The sequence below is a fragment of the Cyprinodon variegatus genome, unplaced genomic scaffold, assembly GCF_000732505.1.
Source record: "Cyprinodon variegatus isolate N-32 unplaced genomic scaffold, C_variegatus-1.0 Scaffold7, whole genome shotgun sequence".
Lineage (NCBI taxonomy): Eukaryota > Metazoa > Chordata > Actinopteri > Cyprinodontiformes > Cyprinodontidae > Cyprinodon > Cyprinodon variegatus.
Window position 1 is genome coordinate 2,856,148 of NW_015150460.1, and position 15,379 is coordinate 2,871,526.

Below are 15,379 nucleotides of genomic sequence, written 5' to 3' on the forward strand. Positions count from 1 at the left end.
GAGGAAAAAAACCTTATGTATGTTGTCTCTGTTGAGTTTTGAAAATATGAATATAGTGTCATTTTAATTTAAATAGATGTGAGGTTTATGTTGATTTCATCTTTCTGCTAAATACTAGTGTAGCTGTCAGCAATATACTTAATATAATGCACATATCCATCTGTCTTCTGTTTGTCTAAACTTAGAAAAACCATCAAAGATCATATAAGTAATATTCTGAACTAAATGTAATGTTGCTTAGCACTGCCACAAGAAATAATGTCTTAATGTCAAAAGATATTTACGTTATCAGGTTTGCGTGGAATAATAAAGATATCGCTGTATGACGGGCTCTTGGTCTGATATTGGGTGCTTAGACCGACTTATATTTTCGCTTGTGCAGACATTTACCTACCCAATATGGCGGCATCTCTGACGTTCGAAAAGACTTTCGGCCTTTCACGTACGTGATACTAATCGCGCATGTACATTCGGCACTCAGGAAATAGGAATTGGTTTAACTGTTTTTAATACATTATCTTTTACTCTTAACTCTTCGTTTCTTTTTTTACATGAAATCTTCATAAAGTTTTGGTTGTTTGAAAGAAAAACCCCGAAAGAAAAACTTTAGCAACTAGAGACGAATCAGCTGTCGGTGTTCTTCAGATTGGACAAAAACATCACTTCCGGTGTTATCCGGCGGGCTGGATGAAAGCAGGAAAAGCGCGCTCCATCATATATTCGCCTTATACAGGCGGATTTATGTTTTTACTTACAGATTACGGTAAAAACGCGCCTTTATAAATTTATATATGTATTTCCCCGGAGATTTATAGATTGTCGCTGTTGTTTTTTGTTTGTTAATCTTTCGGTGGTTGCTGAATAAAAGGCGAATTTTAGTTTCACATTTCCACTGGACATGGACCGTCCATCTAGGTGAGTGTTCGCTTTTATCATGAATCAACTGATTAATTTTGACAGTTGTTGATGACATATTTATGTTCAAACAGGAAGTCAAAGGTTGTGAACTACTGTGAATTCAAAGACCTAGATGATGGTAAGTGAGATGATCCATTCAAGTTTGCTTAGTTCACTACATATTTACCCAAATGTTACCAAACAGATCTCTAATTAAATTGTCTGTAAGGCAAGGCAAGGCAAGTATATCGACAATTCAAAGTGATTTACATGAATTAGATAATAAAATAAAGAAAAATAAAGGCACAATAAAACCAAATAAAGCTAAAAAAAAAAAAACATCAGCAAAGCAAATAAAACATTTACAACTTAAACTAATAAAACCTCAGTTTAACTTTAACAGTCAAAGGCAGTTCCAAACAAATAAATATGCTTTTAACTTTGACTTAAATGATAAAATTCTGTATTATTTTTATTTTGATATTCTGCAAATTGATGAAGTTGTATTCTCTTAATATCTGCAAATCTAAAATGTTCAACTAGCCATGCAAATTATTTTTTATGGGAACCGAGGCGCCATAGAAGAGGGTAGATTTTTGAGTAATAGTCCAGTTTTGTTTTTTTTGATTGTTTTATATTTTCACTGTCTAAAAATCAATTCACCACAGCTTCTAGATTTTTCATATTATGTCCTATTTGCTTCTGGATAACGTAGAAATAAAACATGTAATTTGAGTTTCTCTTAGCTAGATAGTCTCCAAGGATGTTATATTTTTAAAACGCAAGGCCAAAAGAAATTAACAATGTATAGTTAAACATTTGTTAACGTATTTCATATCATTATTATGATATTTTCCTACAATATACCATATTTTATGTTCTTCTAATGTCATGCAGCTGTTGTTCACTTAGCCTTTAGAAGAAAAAACATCCCCAAGCATCACGGATCCTTGGCCATACTTAGCAGCAGACCTGATGTGCTTTTCCGCTTATGAATGCCATAGATCTGCTCCAAAGATGTTTGGGATGTTGGTATGTCTCCTAGTCAGCCATTTGGTTTGCATATTTTGTCCAATGGTTGTTCTTTAGACTTAACATCCAAGCTCCTTTTCCTGGGAAGTTTAGAGATTCTTTTGGTTTGAGTTCTTGCCATTTTGCTCGTTTTGCATGGCACCATAAAAAACCTAATGGGTCACACTTTTTTCAACATTATTTTTCTCCGTCTGTGTGTTAAAATTTAGATGAATAGATCATGGAGATAAACACACTTCTGTCACACCTGAATAACGAGCTCTGATCTCTGTTTCCTGCATTCTCTCTTGGACAGATGAGGATTTTGCGTGTTCAAAAGCACCACCCAGCAAAAAGCCCAGAGAGGAAATTAGACAGGAACAGAAGAAATCTTCAGGACGTTCCTCCAGTCAGGATAAAAATCCAAAATCTGATCAGAGCGAGAAAAGCAGGTGGGAAATGCAGATTAAACTTCAGTCTAGTTTGTGAATATGTAAGAATGTAGCTGTATTTTAAGAGACGCTGCACAGGTTAAAAATATATATGAGATAAAAGTCTCACTGCAGAGTTAGGATTAAATCACTTCTGATTCTTTATTGTTTGTTCAGGAAACCGCTGGATGAGAAGTTGTATGAAAGAGATCTTGAAGCAGCCATCACTCTTTCTTTACTCAATAACTCAGATGGTTTAAAGGAATCCCCCAACAGTAAGGTTCGGCTGTTATGTAGATTTTACGATCATTGAACATCAACGTTAGTTTTCTGATTATTTTTTTCAGTGGAGGTAAAAGTTCAAAGCCCGATTGATGAAAACACAGACCCAGCTTCTTTGCTGTTGTCCAACTGCAGTGTTGATGGAGCAGTGTTGGGTAAATATCTTGTTTTTGCTGTTTTATTCTTTTTCTTCATGTTTTTATTTTAATAACCGTCTCTTTTATTTCCAGGCCTCGATGATATCACAGTAGAGAAAGGATCACCAGCCGCTCTCAAACTTAGAAAGACTTCGCCTAGATCCTCTGAGGTGCAGAGAAAGAAGGACGAAGATGAAGACTACAGACCCAAACAGGCGGCAGGTATCAGCCAGGCCATCGGTGTTGGTGTCAGCCTGTCTTTGTTGTCGGTACAGTGACTGTGGTGCCTTTCCAGATTCAGAGAGCGATGAAGATTTCAACGAGTCTGCTGAGAGCGAGGATGAGGAGTTTACAGTGAAGAAAGCCAGCAAAGCTAAAAGGAAGGAGAAGGTGACCAAAAAAGACAAAACCAAACCAAGTCCTGCTTCCAGAACAGAAAAGAAACAATCCAGAGTTTCTCAGTCCAAACCACCTGCAGCAGGTAAGATGTTGCTTGTTTACTTCAGATTCTGTCAGATCTGGGGAAAAAAAACAAAAAAAAACTTGAGAGGTTGGAACAATAATTTTTATTTACAGGCATCAATCCCAATGTCTAAATTTCCTTTTTGATTTTGATCCCTTTTTGCCTCCTTGTTTCCTTCGTTCTGTCTTTGTATCCTACTCTTTTAATTCTTCCCTTTTTTCTGTCCTACCTCCATTCCTGTCTTTTTACTCTCTTTTAATCTTTTCTGTATTTTTCTGTTGGCTCCTTCCCTGCTTCCTTCCTTCTGTTTTTCTTTTCTTCCTTGTGTCTTTTCACTCAGTTAAATGCCCTTCCTTTCCTTTTTCTCTCATGCTCACTTTCCTTTCTTGTATCTTTTCTCGCCCACCCTTCCCTAATGGTGTCCCTCCTTTAGATTTCCTCCTTCATTTGTACCCTTACCTTCCTTTTTCCCTTTTGTCCCTCCTTTCCTCTAGCCTTTGCTCCTGCCTCCTTTCTTGAATCGTTTCTCTCCCTCCCAGTTTCGGCATAAACATTCTTCCCTCAACAGTTTGAAGATCCTCCATAAACTCAAGAATTAATGTTTTATACCTCCGAATGAACAATAACTGTCAGCTTTGGAGAGTTACACATTTATTTATTTATTTTTTTTACATTAAAAATATTCCAGTCTTTGCTTTAGAACCGCTTCATGATTGGGTGTTTTTGTTCCAGCAGTTTCCACCCTGGGGAGAAGCCCCCCAGCAGCCAAACTGGCCCCCAGTAGGCCATCTTCCCTGAGCACAGCTTCCACTGTGAAGCCTGTCAGCTCTCTGAGCCCAGCAGGGGGCAGAATTCCCAAGTGGAACCCACCAGGTAAGACCTGACTGTCCTCCCTGCTACGTCTCTGTCCTCAGAAGGTGAATCTAATTGTGTTTCTGTTTTTGTTCTTCAGCTCAGATCGGGAAAAGTCCAAACTCATCCCAGACTCCGGCTGTGAAGTCTCCCAGCGCCGGTCTGAGACTAGGACTGTCCCGCCTCGTCCGAGTCAAACCGCTCCATCCGAGCCTTGCTACTCACTAGATAATCTGTCCTGTATGTGTGTGTGTGAGTGTGTGTGTGTGTTGATGAATGCTGTCTAGATTTTAATCAAACCTTCAGATGTATTAATTTCTGTGTTTGTTTGTTTATTTTTTCAACTCAAACAGGATGATTTCAGAAATATTTTTATTCTGTTTTTTAGCCTGTAGTCAGATGTCTCTCATCTCTGATTATATTGAGTTTTGGTTTCATTGTATCTTTGGAAAACCTTTGTAATGCTTGTATATTCTGTACAGAAACACAAAATAAAGTTCAAGGCATTCATTGCCGATATTGTGTCCACGCTGTTTTTTTTGTTTTGTTTTTGAGGAATAATTTCTAAGGTATATATTTTTTAAACTGCTTTGACTGTTGCATGTGAGGAAGAGGATGGATGTGTTTAGGGTGTGGGGGGGTGCAGATAAACAGTGCTCAGGGTAATTTCTATTACTGGTCTTAAAGTTTTGTTTCAGTCCATTAGTAAACCGTGTTTCTGTGTGGTGTTTATTGTTAAGGATTTCCAGCATCTTTGTTTTGTTTGCTTGTTTTCTGCTCAGTTTTGACTTTTTTCAGGAAAAATCTCAAACTTCTTGCCAGTATCACTGAATCATGAACTCTGACCTCAACTAAAGATGAATGAGGCCTGAGGAGTTTCCTTGTCCCTCTACAGCTGTGGCAATATTTATGCCTCAAGTGGACACTAGGGGCTGCTAGAACAACTTATTCCTCTGGTCCAAAAAAGGCCCTACTGATGTTTTCCTTCTCCTATTTTGTTTTATTGGCAGTTTTGTCATTTTGCATGTATTTATAGGAAAGCAGTAAACAAGCTACTTCTATCAAACACTTCTTTTAAATACATAAAGCCAAATAAGCTGGGTCACATTACAATCAAGACACTATGAAAAAGCCTGCCTTTGAGTTATAGTTGAGCCTTTAGAGAAAGTTGTATTTTTTTATTCTGTGTTTGTAAAAGGTGATAATCAGAGTATTTTATACATATCAGCAGACATCAGTTCTTATGGCTTTTTAATCTCTTAGGTCTGGTTGATCAGCTTTGTAACGGTAGCTTAACAATTGTTAAACCAAACTGGTAAACTTCTCACAGTATCCGGCTTTGTTACAATTAAAGGCTGCATGATGCAGATAATATGTTTTAATAATAAGAAGTGAATAATTGACCCTTATGTTCCAAGAGGAAAATATAAAATAAATTATGGTGATTCAAGTCTGAAATTCAACCCAGGAAGTTCAGCTGAACGTCTAGTTGTCAGTCTTCTAGATTTTAATCCATATACTTTTGTTAAAATAATATGATCCTAAAAAGTTTTGTAGGATAACCCTGTATTGGGATGTTTTTGTTTTTTTCACACATGGTCATGTATCTAGTTCTGAATGGACAGCTTGTTTTGTAGATTCTCACTAATACATCAGCCCTTAATTGCCACCGGCTGATCCTTGCAGGTGGTGTAAAGAAGGAGAACGATGATGATCCCTTAACCTTTTGGGTTAAAAACTGTGCAAGTTAAATATGTGGTATACACTTTTTCAGTTTCTGAACTTTGGCATTTAAAATGGTTATTTATTAAATACTAATTTGGCAAGTTAAGACTTCTCTGTTCTTCTAAGCTTGCAGATTTGTTAGAGAAACCAAACCGTAAACAGCATCAGGCAGCTTATTGCTGCGGTTGTAATTGGGTTTATATATATATATATATATATATATATATACCAAAGTTTGATTTAAGGACCCTTTATTTCTGCCAATAATATCTCTTGCACCAATCAACAGCCCTATGATTAGATTTCGCACACCTCTATACTCATTGAAGCTCTGGTGTTGCTATTTACATTCTCAAATTGGTATTATTTAAAGTCTTTAAAAGTAATAAGTTAGCATGTGGTCATTTGAGCTAAAACTATTTGTTCCAACTGTAAAATAGCCTATAGTGAAAGCAACATTAAACAAAATAGCTTTGGTAAATATCAAAGTTGATTAAATTTTACAAAAACAGACATTGCTAAATCAAACAAACATTAAAATATCAAAATTATCTTTGTTCTCCACAGGTATTCTCCAAGCTAAGAACAAAGTGTAATATTTTGATGGCTCCAGAATTATTAAAATATTACTCTTTGTTCTTAGCTGAAGGAAACCTCTCCCATTCCATTCCCAAATCTTTGCCACATACAGAATGACGATTATAATTCTATATAGCCAGACTGAGGAACTAGCCTTATTAGAAAAGCTACTGGGGAAACAACGGTTCTGACACCCAACAGGCAGCTAATACTGTAATGAACTCACACATCATCAATGATAATTATCTTAACAGAAGAAATCCTACATTAAAAAAAAACAAATGATAAACTGTTCCTAGACGCCCTAAGCAGTCACTTGGTTTGCTTATGCTTTGGGCTGGCCCTGCATGTGTAACTACAGTTTCTGCTCTGTGCTGCCTGCAGGGGGCTTTTTTATCGACTTGGACACCTGCTCCCCAAAGCACAGGCGTAACTTTGTGAAGGACTGGTGGGGGACATGTCCCCACCAACAATTTCCACTTTTTTTCCCCTTCAGACTCATCATCTTTAGCCAAAAAGGTAACAGAGGTTAGGTGCAGCTATCTTTGTTCGGAGCATTTTTTCCTCTCTCGCGCTGCTCCTGTGTCCCACCTCTCGCTGTGACATCATCAGATCTGTATTTTTGGGGAATCTGATTTGCCATCTCATTTCACTGAGTACAGAGTAGCTACGTGGTTGGAGGAGAGACACACAGCAGCACTCAGTGAATATTAACCAGCAGCTACTTCGATGTTTAAGCAAAAGTTTAAAAAAAATTAGAGATGCCACTGAAAAAGAAGTTTGTAAGGCATATGGAGCTTTTTTCGCAAAAACAGCAACAAATTATAAGTTTAGAAAAGTTAGTATTATAATGCAAGAAGCTTGAGAAAATATATTTTAAATGTTGTGTTCTTCTTTACTAGTTAAAAAAGGTTGGCTTCTCAGAGGACCATGACTCTCAGCAGAGGCGTAGCAAGAAAATGTTAATAAGGGTGGCCAGGCACTAACCAATGTACACTGAGGGGTGGCCGAAAGCGGATAGGCGCCAGAACATCAGGGTCACTCTACACTATTCCAACAGGGAAATTAACAACCACAACTATATTTTCCTACAGCCTTTACTAACAAACAGACGCATATATTTAAACATCCATACTGTCTAAATTAAAGGTGTAGAGGAAAAAATTCTTTCAAGTTTGAATTCTGGGGCGAACATCCTAATCATTATCATTACTTAAATACCTTCATCAATAATCGTTCTGTAAAAAATTAATATTTAAATCTAATAATATCTACATTAAATGACTTATTATTAAAGTAGTTATTTATTTCTGATTTCATTGAAGTCTACTATATGACTTGCAGAGACCCATCATTTTTTCTTTACCCCATAAGGCAAAATCTAGTTCTGAAACGAGCATTAATTCTGTATATTTTTATGTTAATATATTGATGTGCATAATTAACCACAGTGTTTTTGTTTTGAAGTAACTATTAATATATAAAACAAATTTTAATGTTAAATAGGTAGGAACATTCCACTTCAGAGTATTACTGATGCCACCGTCTGTGGCCAAAAAAGGGGTGGCCACAGGGGTGGCCAATGATTGGCCATGGCCACCCCTGGGCCCCCATCTAGCTCCACCCCTGACTCCCAGTTACAGGTTAAAATTAACATGTTTTCTTATTGAACAGACAGAATCAGACTTCAGAGCTTCTACATATCTTGAAATATAGTTTCTGGTATTAATATAATAATAAAGAGGTTCATAAATCTTTTTAACAGAGCACAGGGAGAAATAGGGAGAGCTGCAGATTTAAGGTGAAAGTGATCTACAGGGATATGCAACATGCAATGAAATATATCTCCAAGATCACCAGAAAGTTTATAATAAATAAAAAAAATATGCTATGCTATATTCCAAATGCAGCATATCCATTTTTTTCTGGATGGATGGATGGAATGGAGATTGTATTTCTAGGGATGCATGATATATTGATTTTGGCATCAGAATCAGCTGTTATTTGTTATTTTTTTATACCTTAATGTTTAATAGGAAAGCATTCACTAAATATATAAAATATATTTTTGGAAAATACAAAAACCAAATGAAAGTGCAGAAGAGTTAACTGAATTAAAAATTTTATTCCAGTATAATATGATAAGAAGAAGTCAGAATTCTGGTTAAAAAAATAAAATACATTAAAAAAGACAAACATTTTTTCCCCAACACCTTTAATGTGACATGGAGTGTGAAAGAGTCAGTCAGTTATTGGTTAATCCAGCACAAAGAAGGCTCATAAATCACTTTCCTTTATTCTTTTGGTCATTTGTTGGGCTAAATGTGCGATTTTTTTCATGGTACTGGTAATGATTTTTTTTTTTTTTTTTTTGCAAAAAAGGAACATACATGAACAATATAGAACATTAATAATTACAAACATATACAACAAGAAAGGGCTTTACAGAACAGAACTATTATTTTAAAATGTCAAAATCAAATCTATGCTGGAGGGTTATAATTCTTTACGGGCAGTTATAATTTCCATGGCTTTAGCATTTCACCTAAATTTTAAGGATTCTGTTTAGATATTAATAGAAAATAATAAAATCTGGAAATTAGGTTGTTGTTGTAAATATTTGAAGGTGTGAATATGATATTTACCATAAATAATAAAAAATTATAACATATAAAAATTCTATTTTGAAAGGTTTATATTTCTCCATCCCAAACAAAACATCCTTATCTGTTAAAGTAATTTTAACATTTTTTGGATGAAAAAAAATTGACATATCTCTCCAGAATATTTTGGTATAATTAAAATCCCAAAAAAGATGAATAAGCTTTTCTTCATTATTATACTTTTTACAAAACTGCTTTAACAGGATAAACATTATGAATCATTTTATAAGAAATTATAATGAGATTTATTTTTTCTTATTTCAGCAGGATTCCAGTTGAATGGATAGAAGGAAAACATGGAGCGGATTAAAAAAATAAGATACTCTTATTGCTTTTAACGGGACATTATTCTCATTTAGAGACAGATTAAGTTTAAAAATGTATCCTCTGATATCAGTAGTTGGTTAAAACCGCCAGTATATTCAGCGTTACAACCAAGTTAATCTGTTTTCCTTCACTCCTGCTCCATCTGTCACAGAGTTTGCTGCTGGTTTTCCCTCCTCCTCAGCAGTTAAGGTGAATGTTCTGCAGGTGTGATAGGAGGAAAGCCTGGTTTATTGTGTAAACTGCTAGACTGCTGACTGCTAGAATACAGGTTATCATATTTTGCTTTCAGGACATTTCTAAGGGTGGAGATAGAGAGAGGAGTTAGATTATCCAGACTGGAGGAAAAAGTTTCTGCTCCTTCCTTTGAGAGCAGGAGCATAGTGGCCCCTGAGGATGAGGTCTGGCTGGTTCAAAGCTTTCCTCATGGTCATAGCTGTGGCTTCAGGTTTGGTTTACCTGAGCTCCATAAAAGCAGAGCTGAGCACCCACTCAGAGAGGCTCCACAGGGCCCAACACAATGAGTCCCTCAGGGGCCAGGGAATGATGATGATGAGGAGGATGGAGATGATGGAGAAGGACATCAACAGGCTGAGTGAGTTAAAGTTTCTGTTCAATGGGCAACTTTTCCTGTGTTTTTTTATTTTATTTTTTTGTTGCTGTTAAAAACGTTCAGTTTTTGTATCTTAGATTTTAAAAGAAAAAAATTGTTTAAATCAAATAACTGTAAAACAGAAAAAAAATGTAATTGGCAAACCGGTTTTAAAGACACAGTATTAGAAATAAGAAAAAGCCTTCTGGTTTGATTTGAGATTATAAACTAAGACTTGTTTTTATCTGATTCCAACATCAGTTTAAGTCAACATGATTAGGGGAGAGTTAAATTAACGTTTTAATATGTTGATTCATGTGCTGATGGGTGTACAACACAAAGAAGGGGATATCTTCTAAAGCAGTGATTCCCAGTCTGCGAGTCCATTTAAAGGGGTACATAAAAATACTTTATTCCTTAGGTAGTTTAATATAATGGGGCTGGGATCTGTTTTGCTTTCTGAGGACCAAATTGAAAGAATTAAAACTTTTATCAATCAAAAAGTTTTTCTTATATGTTTGAGTTCACCTTGAGCTTTGACACATCAAAACCAGGCAGAGAAACAGATTGGAAGTCCCAAAAAAGGTAAAAAAAAAAAATAAAAAATTTTTAAAAACAAACCTCTGGACTCTGTTTTCCAAGTTTGAAGACATTCAAAATGTCTGGAGTAGCGTTTGAATAACAGGCTAATAGAGTGGCCCAAAGAAAAGCCTTGTTATGGCTTAGGGAAGATGCAAATTGAACTGAACGATTTGCATGTTTTCTAAATCATAACAAAGCTTTTGTTTTCTGGATGTGGAGCGAAACATATTCAAAGTTGGGAAAACAAAGAATGTTGAGAGAATCTTCACCAGCAACAGACTGGAAGTAAAGAACAACCTTAAAACTAAGCTAGTCTGACTATAATTTTTATTCTGCATTTTGTTCCCAATCCATCAAGTTCAAAATGTGATTATAATGGAGTTGCTCAGAGGAGCTCCAGCTTTATAAATAGAGGTTTAAAATATGATTTTATTTTGTATCCATTTCGATTCCTTACTAACTTCCAGGCAACATATTCATGTTTTTTTAATTTGATATGAAAATAATAAAATGGCTAAGCATTAAATGCTCAAAATAAAAGATAAAGTAAAATATTTTTTATTTTATAATCCGTTATTGTACGTTCTACTTTAGGAGTCATAATTACTTTTGACTGAGAGGGGGACCCATGTTAAGACAAAATACCCAAAGGGGTGCAAAAGTTAAATGTAGGGAAACACTGTTTTTAAACAAATTAAAGACACAAATTATTTTGTTCACAGTGAGTTTGATGAAACACTATGAAAAGAAGGAGCAGGGACTAGATAAAGCAAAGAAGGAGAAGAAGCGGGTGATGAAGCTGTTCCCAGACTCCCATCTGTTCCGCAAGTGGGGCGACGATCTGTCAGAGGAGGAGCAGAAGGAGGCAGAGGACTTGTTCCAGCGGTATGGATACAACGCCTTCCTCAGCGACCGGCTGCCGATCAACCGAGAGATTCCTGACACCAGACCTCCAAGGTGAGCTTCTCATCCTGTTCCCTCAGGATTTGCTAAGAGCTGGCACACCTTTTCCACAAACAGCTGTTATCACAGGGACTTCCTACAATCCCCTCCATAGACAGGGTGTAGCCCTGTAAGAATTAGCTAAGAGTCCTGATCTTGGATCATCTTGAGCTTTGGGAGGTTTAAATTCTTCTTCATTAGCTTAACTCCTGCAAACTTTTTATCCAATGAGTTAATGTTAAACATTTATTCATAGAATATCTAACAGGGAAGGATGTTTTTAGTAGATATAGATTGTAGCTGCACAGCATTGCTTTTTCCAGCCATCAAAAGGAGTTCAAAAGGAAAGAAGGACTGTGATTTTAAAATTTAAAAGAAAATTATATCTTTAGAAAACAAATCAGTCTTTTTTTTAACCTGCAAATAAAAATAATTTCTTTGCACCTTGCAACAGAGGAGGCTAGTGTCAGCAAAAATCTGCTTATGAGAGCTTAAATCAGGTTTATGAGATTCACCATAATTGTTAGGTGTGCTGAGTGAGTGAAGCATCAGAATAGATTTGTAGAACTACTGCAATTAGGATTACGTAAATATTTCATAAGGGATGCGGAGAGACTCCTGATGAAGATGACAGAATGCTGTAATTGAGCAATAAGGGGTTTGTTTCTTCATAGCATCAGATTAAGGTAAGAGTGTTTGGACATATGCAACGTTTTTATTGCACCAAGCAGGTTTGTTTTTTGTCTTGAATGATAAAGATGAATCTCATGTAAAGAGATATTAACAAGTTTTAAAACTGATCTTTTTTGTATTCTTCCAATTGTCCAAAATCTAACTATTCTCTTTTATGGATGTAATTATAAACAGTTTTTTTTTTTTTTTTTTACAGATGTGCGGAGAAGAGGTATCCAGAGGATCTTCCCTCCCTCAGCGTGATCTTGATTTATCTGGATGAAGCCCTCTCTGTCATTAAGAGAGCCATCCGCAGCATCATTGACAGAACCCCTCCTCGGCTGCTGCTCGAAATCATACTGGTGGATGATCACAGCTCTAATGGTACGCTCAAAAGCAAGGAAAAACCTCTGGCTCTAAATCCATCTTTAAAGTATAATTTGTTGTAAAAAAAATACTTTTATTTTATTAGATGCTTTTAGTATTTTTTTGTTTAGAGATATCTTGAATAATTTTCTACTCCTAATAAAAGAGGACTGAATGAAATGACAATTAGCCAATAATGTCTTTAGCTGGAACAAATCCAGAATGACTGATGGCTTATTTACGCCTGGTTATTTGTGTCTTTATTGAAGTGTGAAAAGTGAGTCTACTTCTCATATGTTTTTTTTTAAATGTATTTTACTGCAGATGATTTATTGGGCAAACTGGACGAGTACATTAGCTCCATCCATGAGGAGCGCCCAGGCCTGGTGAAGAAAATTCATCACTCGGAGCAGCTGGGTCTAACCCAGGCCAGACTGTCAGGGTGGAAAGCAGCGGTTGGAGATGTGGTGGCCATCCTGGATGCACACATAGAGGTCCATGTCCAATGGTTGGTGGAAAAGCAGAGCAATCTGATGTTTGATCCTATTTTTAATGTTCCAGTAAAACAGTATCCTTCATGTGCAGGGCAGAGCCTCTTCTGGCTCGGATTAAGGAGGACCGCACTGTGATACTGACACCAGTTTTTGACAAAATCAGCTTTGACGACTTGATACCGATTCCCTATGGAACCAGTGCTCATGGCTTTGACTGGGCCATGTGGTGCATGTACGAGGGCTTCAGACCTGAGTGGTACGCCTTGAGGGACGACTCCCAACCTGGCAAGTAAGAATTTACAGGAAATGCATATGAGTACTGAGATTATAGTGCTCTTTTTGGACCTTTTGAAACAATGTAAAAAATAAAATAAAAATTAGAAGTGACTTTACTTATCTCACAACGTTAAGATACTAATCACGTGTTACATCAGCTCTAGTCTGCAGTTTTGCCTGTAGGGTTTCTACACAGCCTGGAGGAGTGTAGCAGCAGATTCCAGTTTGTTTTCGGTCATTTTTTTTGTAAAAAAAAAAAAAAAGTATAAAAAAAATTATATTTTCACTCTTAATTCTGGGGTGAATGGCATGTTGTTAGACAACCACAAAAAAAACATGACAACACATTTACTGACAGTCTAGTCAAACCATACTGTGGCCATTATGAGCATTATGAGACATTGTTAATAACAGTTGACATTGTCATTAAAGATATTTGGTTGGAAAGCAGCAAGTTATAATTAAAAGCAACTTCAAAAAGTTTTTTTTTGTTTTTTTGATGAAACAGTCAGTCCTTTTAATGTTATCCCAAGGTCTACTTCCCTTTTGTTAAATTGCTTGAAAAGCATTATTTTTCTAACTTTTGTTTTTTTTTTTGCCAAGTGATCCCTTTTGAAGTGTATACATATCAAGCTCTTAAACATCTTATTTGCTTTATTGTTCTTTTAGTATAAACACAATATTAAAATTTATATAAATATATTGGATTTTTGTATAGATAACTTTACCCATCACACACCAACATGGTGAAGATCATTATATTTTTTAATATATTCAATATCTGAACCAATCTAACCTTTAGCACAAAAGCAGAAATACAAACACAAATACAATTTTAGCCAATGATTGAGGTCATGCAATCCTATGACTAGTTTTAACCAATTTTTGAGGTCATATTTACTAGGACTAATTTTAGCGATTCTATCGTCATACTATCGTATGACTGGTTTTAGCGTGTTTTTGTGGTCATACTATACTATGACTCGGTTTAGCATGTTTTTGAGGTCATACTATGACTCGATTTAGCCAATTTTTGAGGTCATACGATATTTTTGGATTTAGCCAATTTTTAGTCATACGATACTATGACTGGATTTAGTGTGTTTTTGAGGTCATATTATCCTATGATTGATTTATCCTATTTTTAAGGTCATACTATACCATAACTCGATTTACTGTGTTTTTGAAGACATACTATTACTCGATTTAACCCATTTTTGAGGTCATACTATGACTTGATTTAGCCAATTTTAAAGCCCATACTATACTATGAATCGATTTAACCAATTTTTGAGATCATACTATACTATGACTCTATTTAGCCTATTATTGAAGCCATACTATACTATGACTAATCTTAGCTAATTATTTTGTTCATTGTATACCATGCCTCGATTTAGTGTGTTTTTGAGGTTATACTATGCTATGATTTATTTTAGCCAATTTTTTTGTCATACTATACTATGACTCGATTTAGTGTGTTTTTGAGATCATACTATACTATGAGTTGTTTTAGACAATTTTTGAGGTCATACAATGGTATGACTCAATTTAGGCAATAATTGAGGCCATGCTATAAACCATGACTCTATTTAGCGTGTTTTTGAGGTCATACTTTACTATCACTCTATTTAGCAATTTTTTTGTGGTCATATTATACTATTACTGGATTTTTGAGGTAATGCTATACTATGACTTGATTTAGCCTATTTTTGAGGTCACACTATACCATCACTGGATTTAGCTAATTTTTGAAGTCACACTATACTTTCACCAATTTTAGCCAATTATTTAGGTCATACTATCCTATGACTGGTTTTAGAATGTTTTTGAGGTCATACTATCCCATGACACAATTTAGCCAATGTTTGAGGTCATACTATGCTATAACTCAATTTAGTCTATTTTTGAGGTCTGATACTATAATACGACTCATCTTAGCCAATTATTTAGGTCATACTATACTATTTTTGAGGTGATCCCATGCTATGACTCATTTTAGCCTATTTCTGACGTAATACTATATTATAACTCGTTTTAGCCTATTTATAAGGTTCTACTATACTATGTCTCGTTTTAACCTATTTCTGA

General features: G+C 35.5%; 2 protein-coding genes across 3 annotated transcripts in view; both read left to right on the plus strand.

Annotated features, from left to right (window-relative positions):
• Nucleotides 1-661: 661 nt before the first annotated feature.
• Nucleotides 662-4,587, plus strand: rad51ap1 (RAD51 associated protein 1). 2 transcript variants are annotated; one of them, XM_015375853.1, is made up of 9 exons: nt 662-915; nt 990-1,036; nt 2,225-2,360; nt 2,517-2,614; nt 2,687-2,776; nt 2,852-2,980; nt 3,054-3,239; nt 3,954-4,094; nt 4,174-4,587. In XM_015375853.1, exons 1-9 carry the CDS (start codon nt 899-901, stop codon nt 4,299-4,301), a joined length of 972 nt encoding a protein of 323 aa, XP_015231339.1. In that variant the 5' UTR covers nt 662-898; the 3' UTR covers nt 4,302-4,587. The 2 variants fall into 2 exon arrangements, with proteins under 2 accessions (XP_015231339.1, XP_015231348.1); XM_015375862.1 differs by having other exon boundaries at nt 3,957-4,094.
• A 5,071-nt stretch (nt 4,588-9,658) lies between these two features.
• galnt8 (polypeptide N-acetylgalactosaminyltransferase 8) overlaps nt 9,659-15,379 on the plus strand; it is a 17,472-nt gene continuing 11,751 nt past the window's right edge. Inside the window, exons 1-5 of the mRNA XM_015376198.1 lie at nt 9,659-9,959; nt 11,261-11,495; nt 12,370-12,536; nt 12,843-13,026; nt 13,104-13,301. Of these exons, the coding sequence (XP_015231684.1) occupies nt 9,761-9,959; nt 11,261-11,495; nt 12,370-12,536; nt 12,843-13,026; nt 13,104-13,301 (983 nt within the window). The 5' untranslated portion in view covers nt 9,659-9,760. The remainder of the gene's footprint in view (nt 9,960-11,260; nt 11,496-12,369; nt 12,537-12,842; nt 13,027-13,103; nt 13,302-15,379) is intronic.

Bases quoted from the DNA above. Each gene is read 5' to 3' on its own strand.
- rad51ap1 (XM_015375853.1), top strand. The intron at 2,361-2,516 runs GTGGGAAATGCA...TTGTTTGTTCAG, and splicing joins GATCAGAGCGAGAAAAGCAG to GAAACCGCTGGATGAGAAGT. The intron at 2,981-3,053 runs GTATCAGCCAGG...GTGCCTTTCCAG, and splicing joins CAGACCCAAACAGGCGGCAG to ATTCAGAGAGCGATGAAGAT.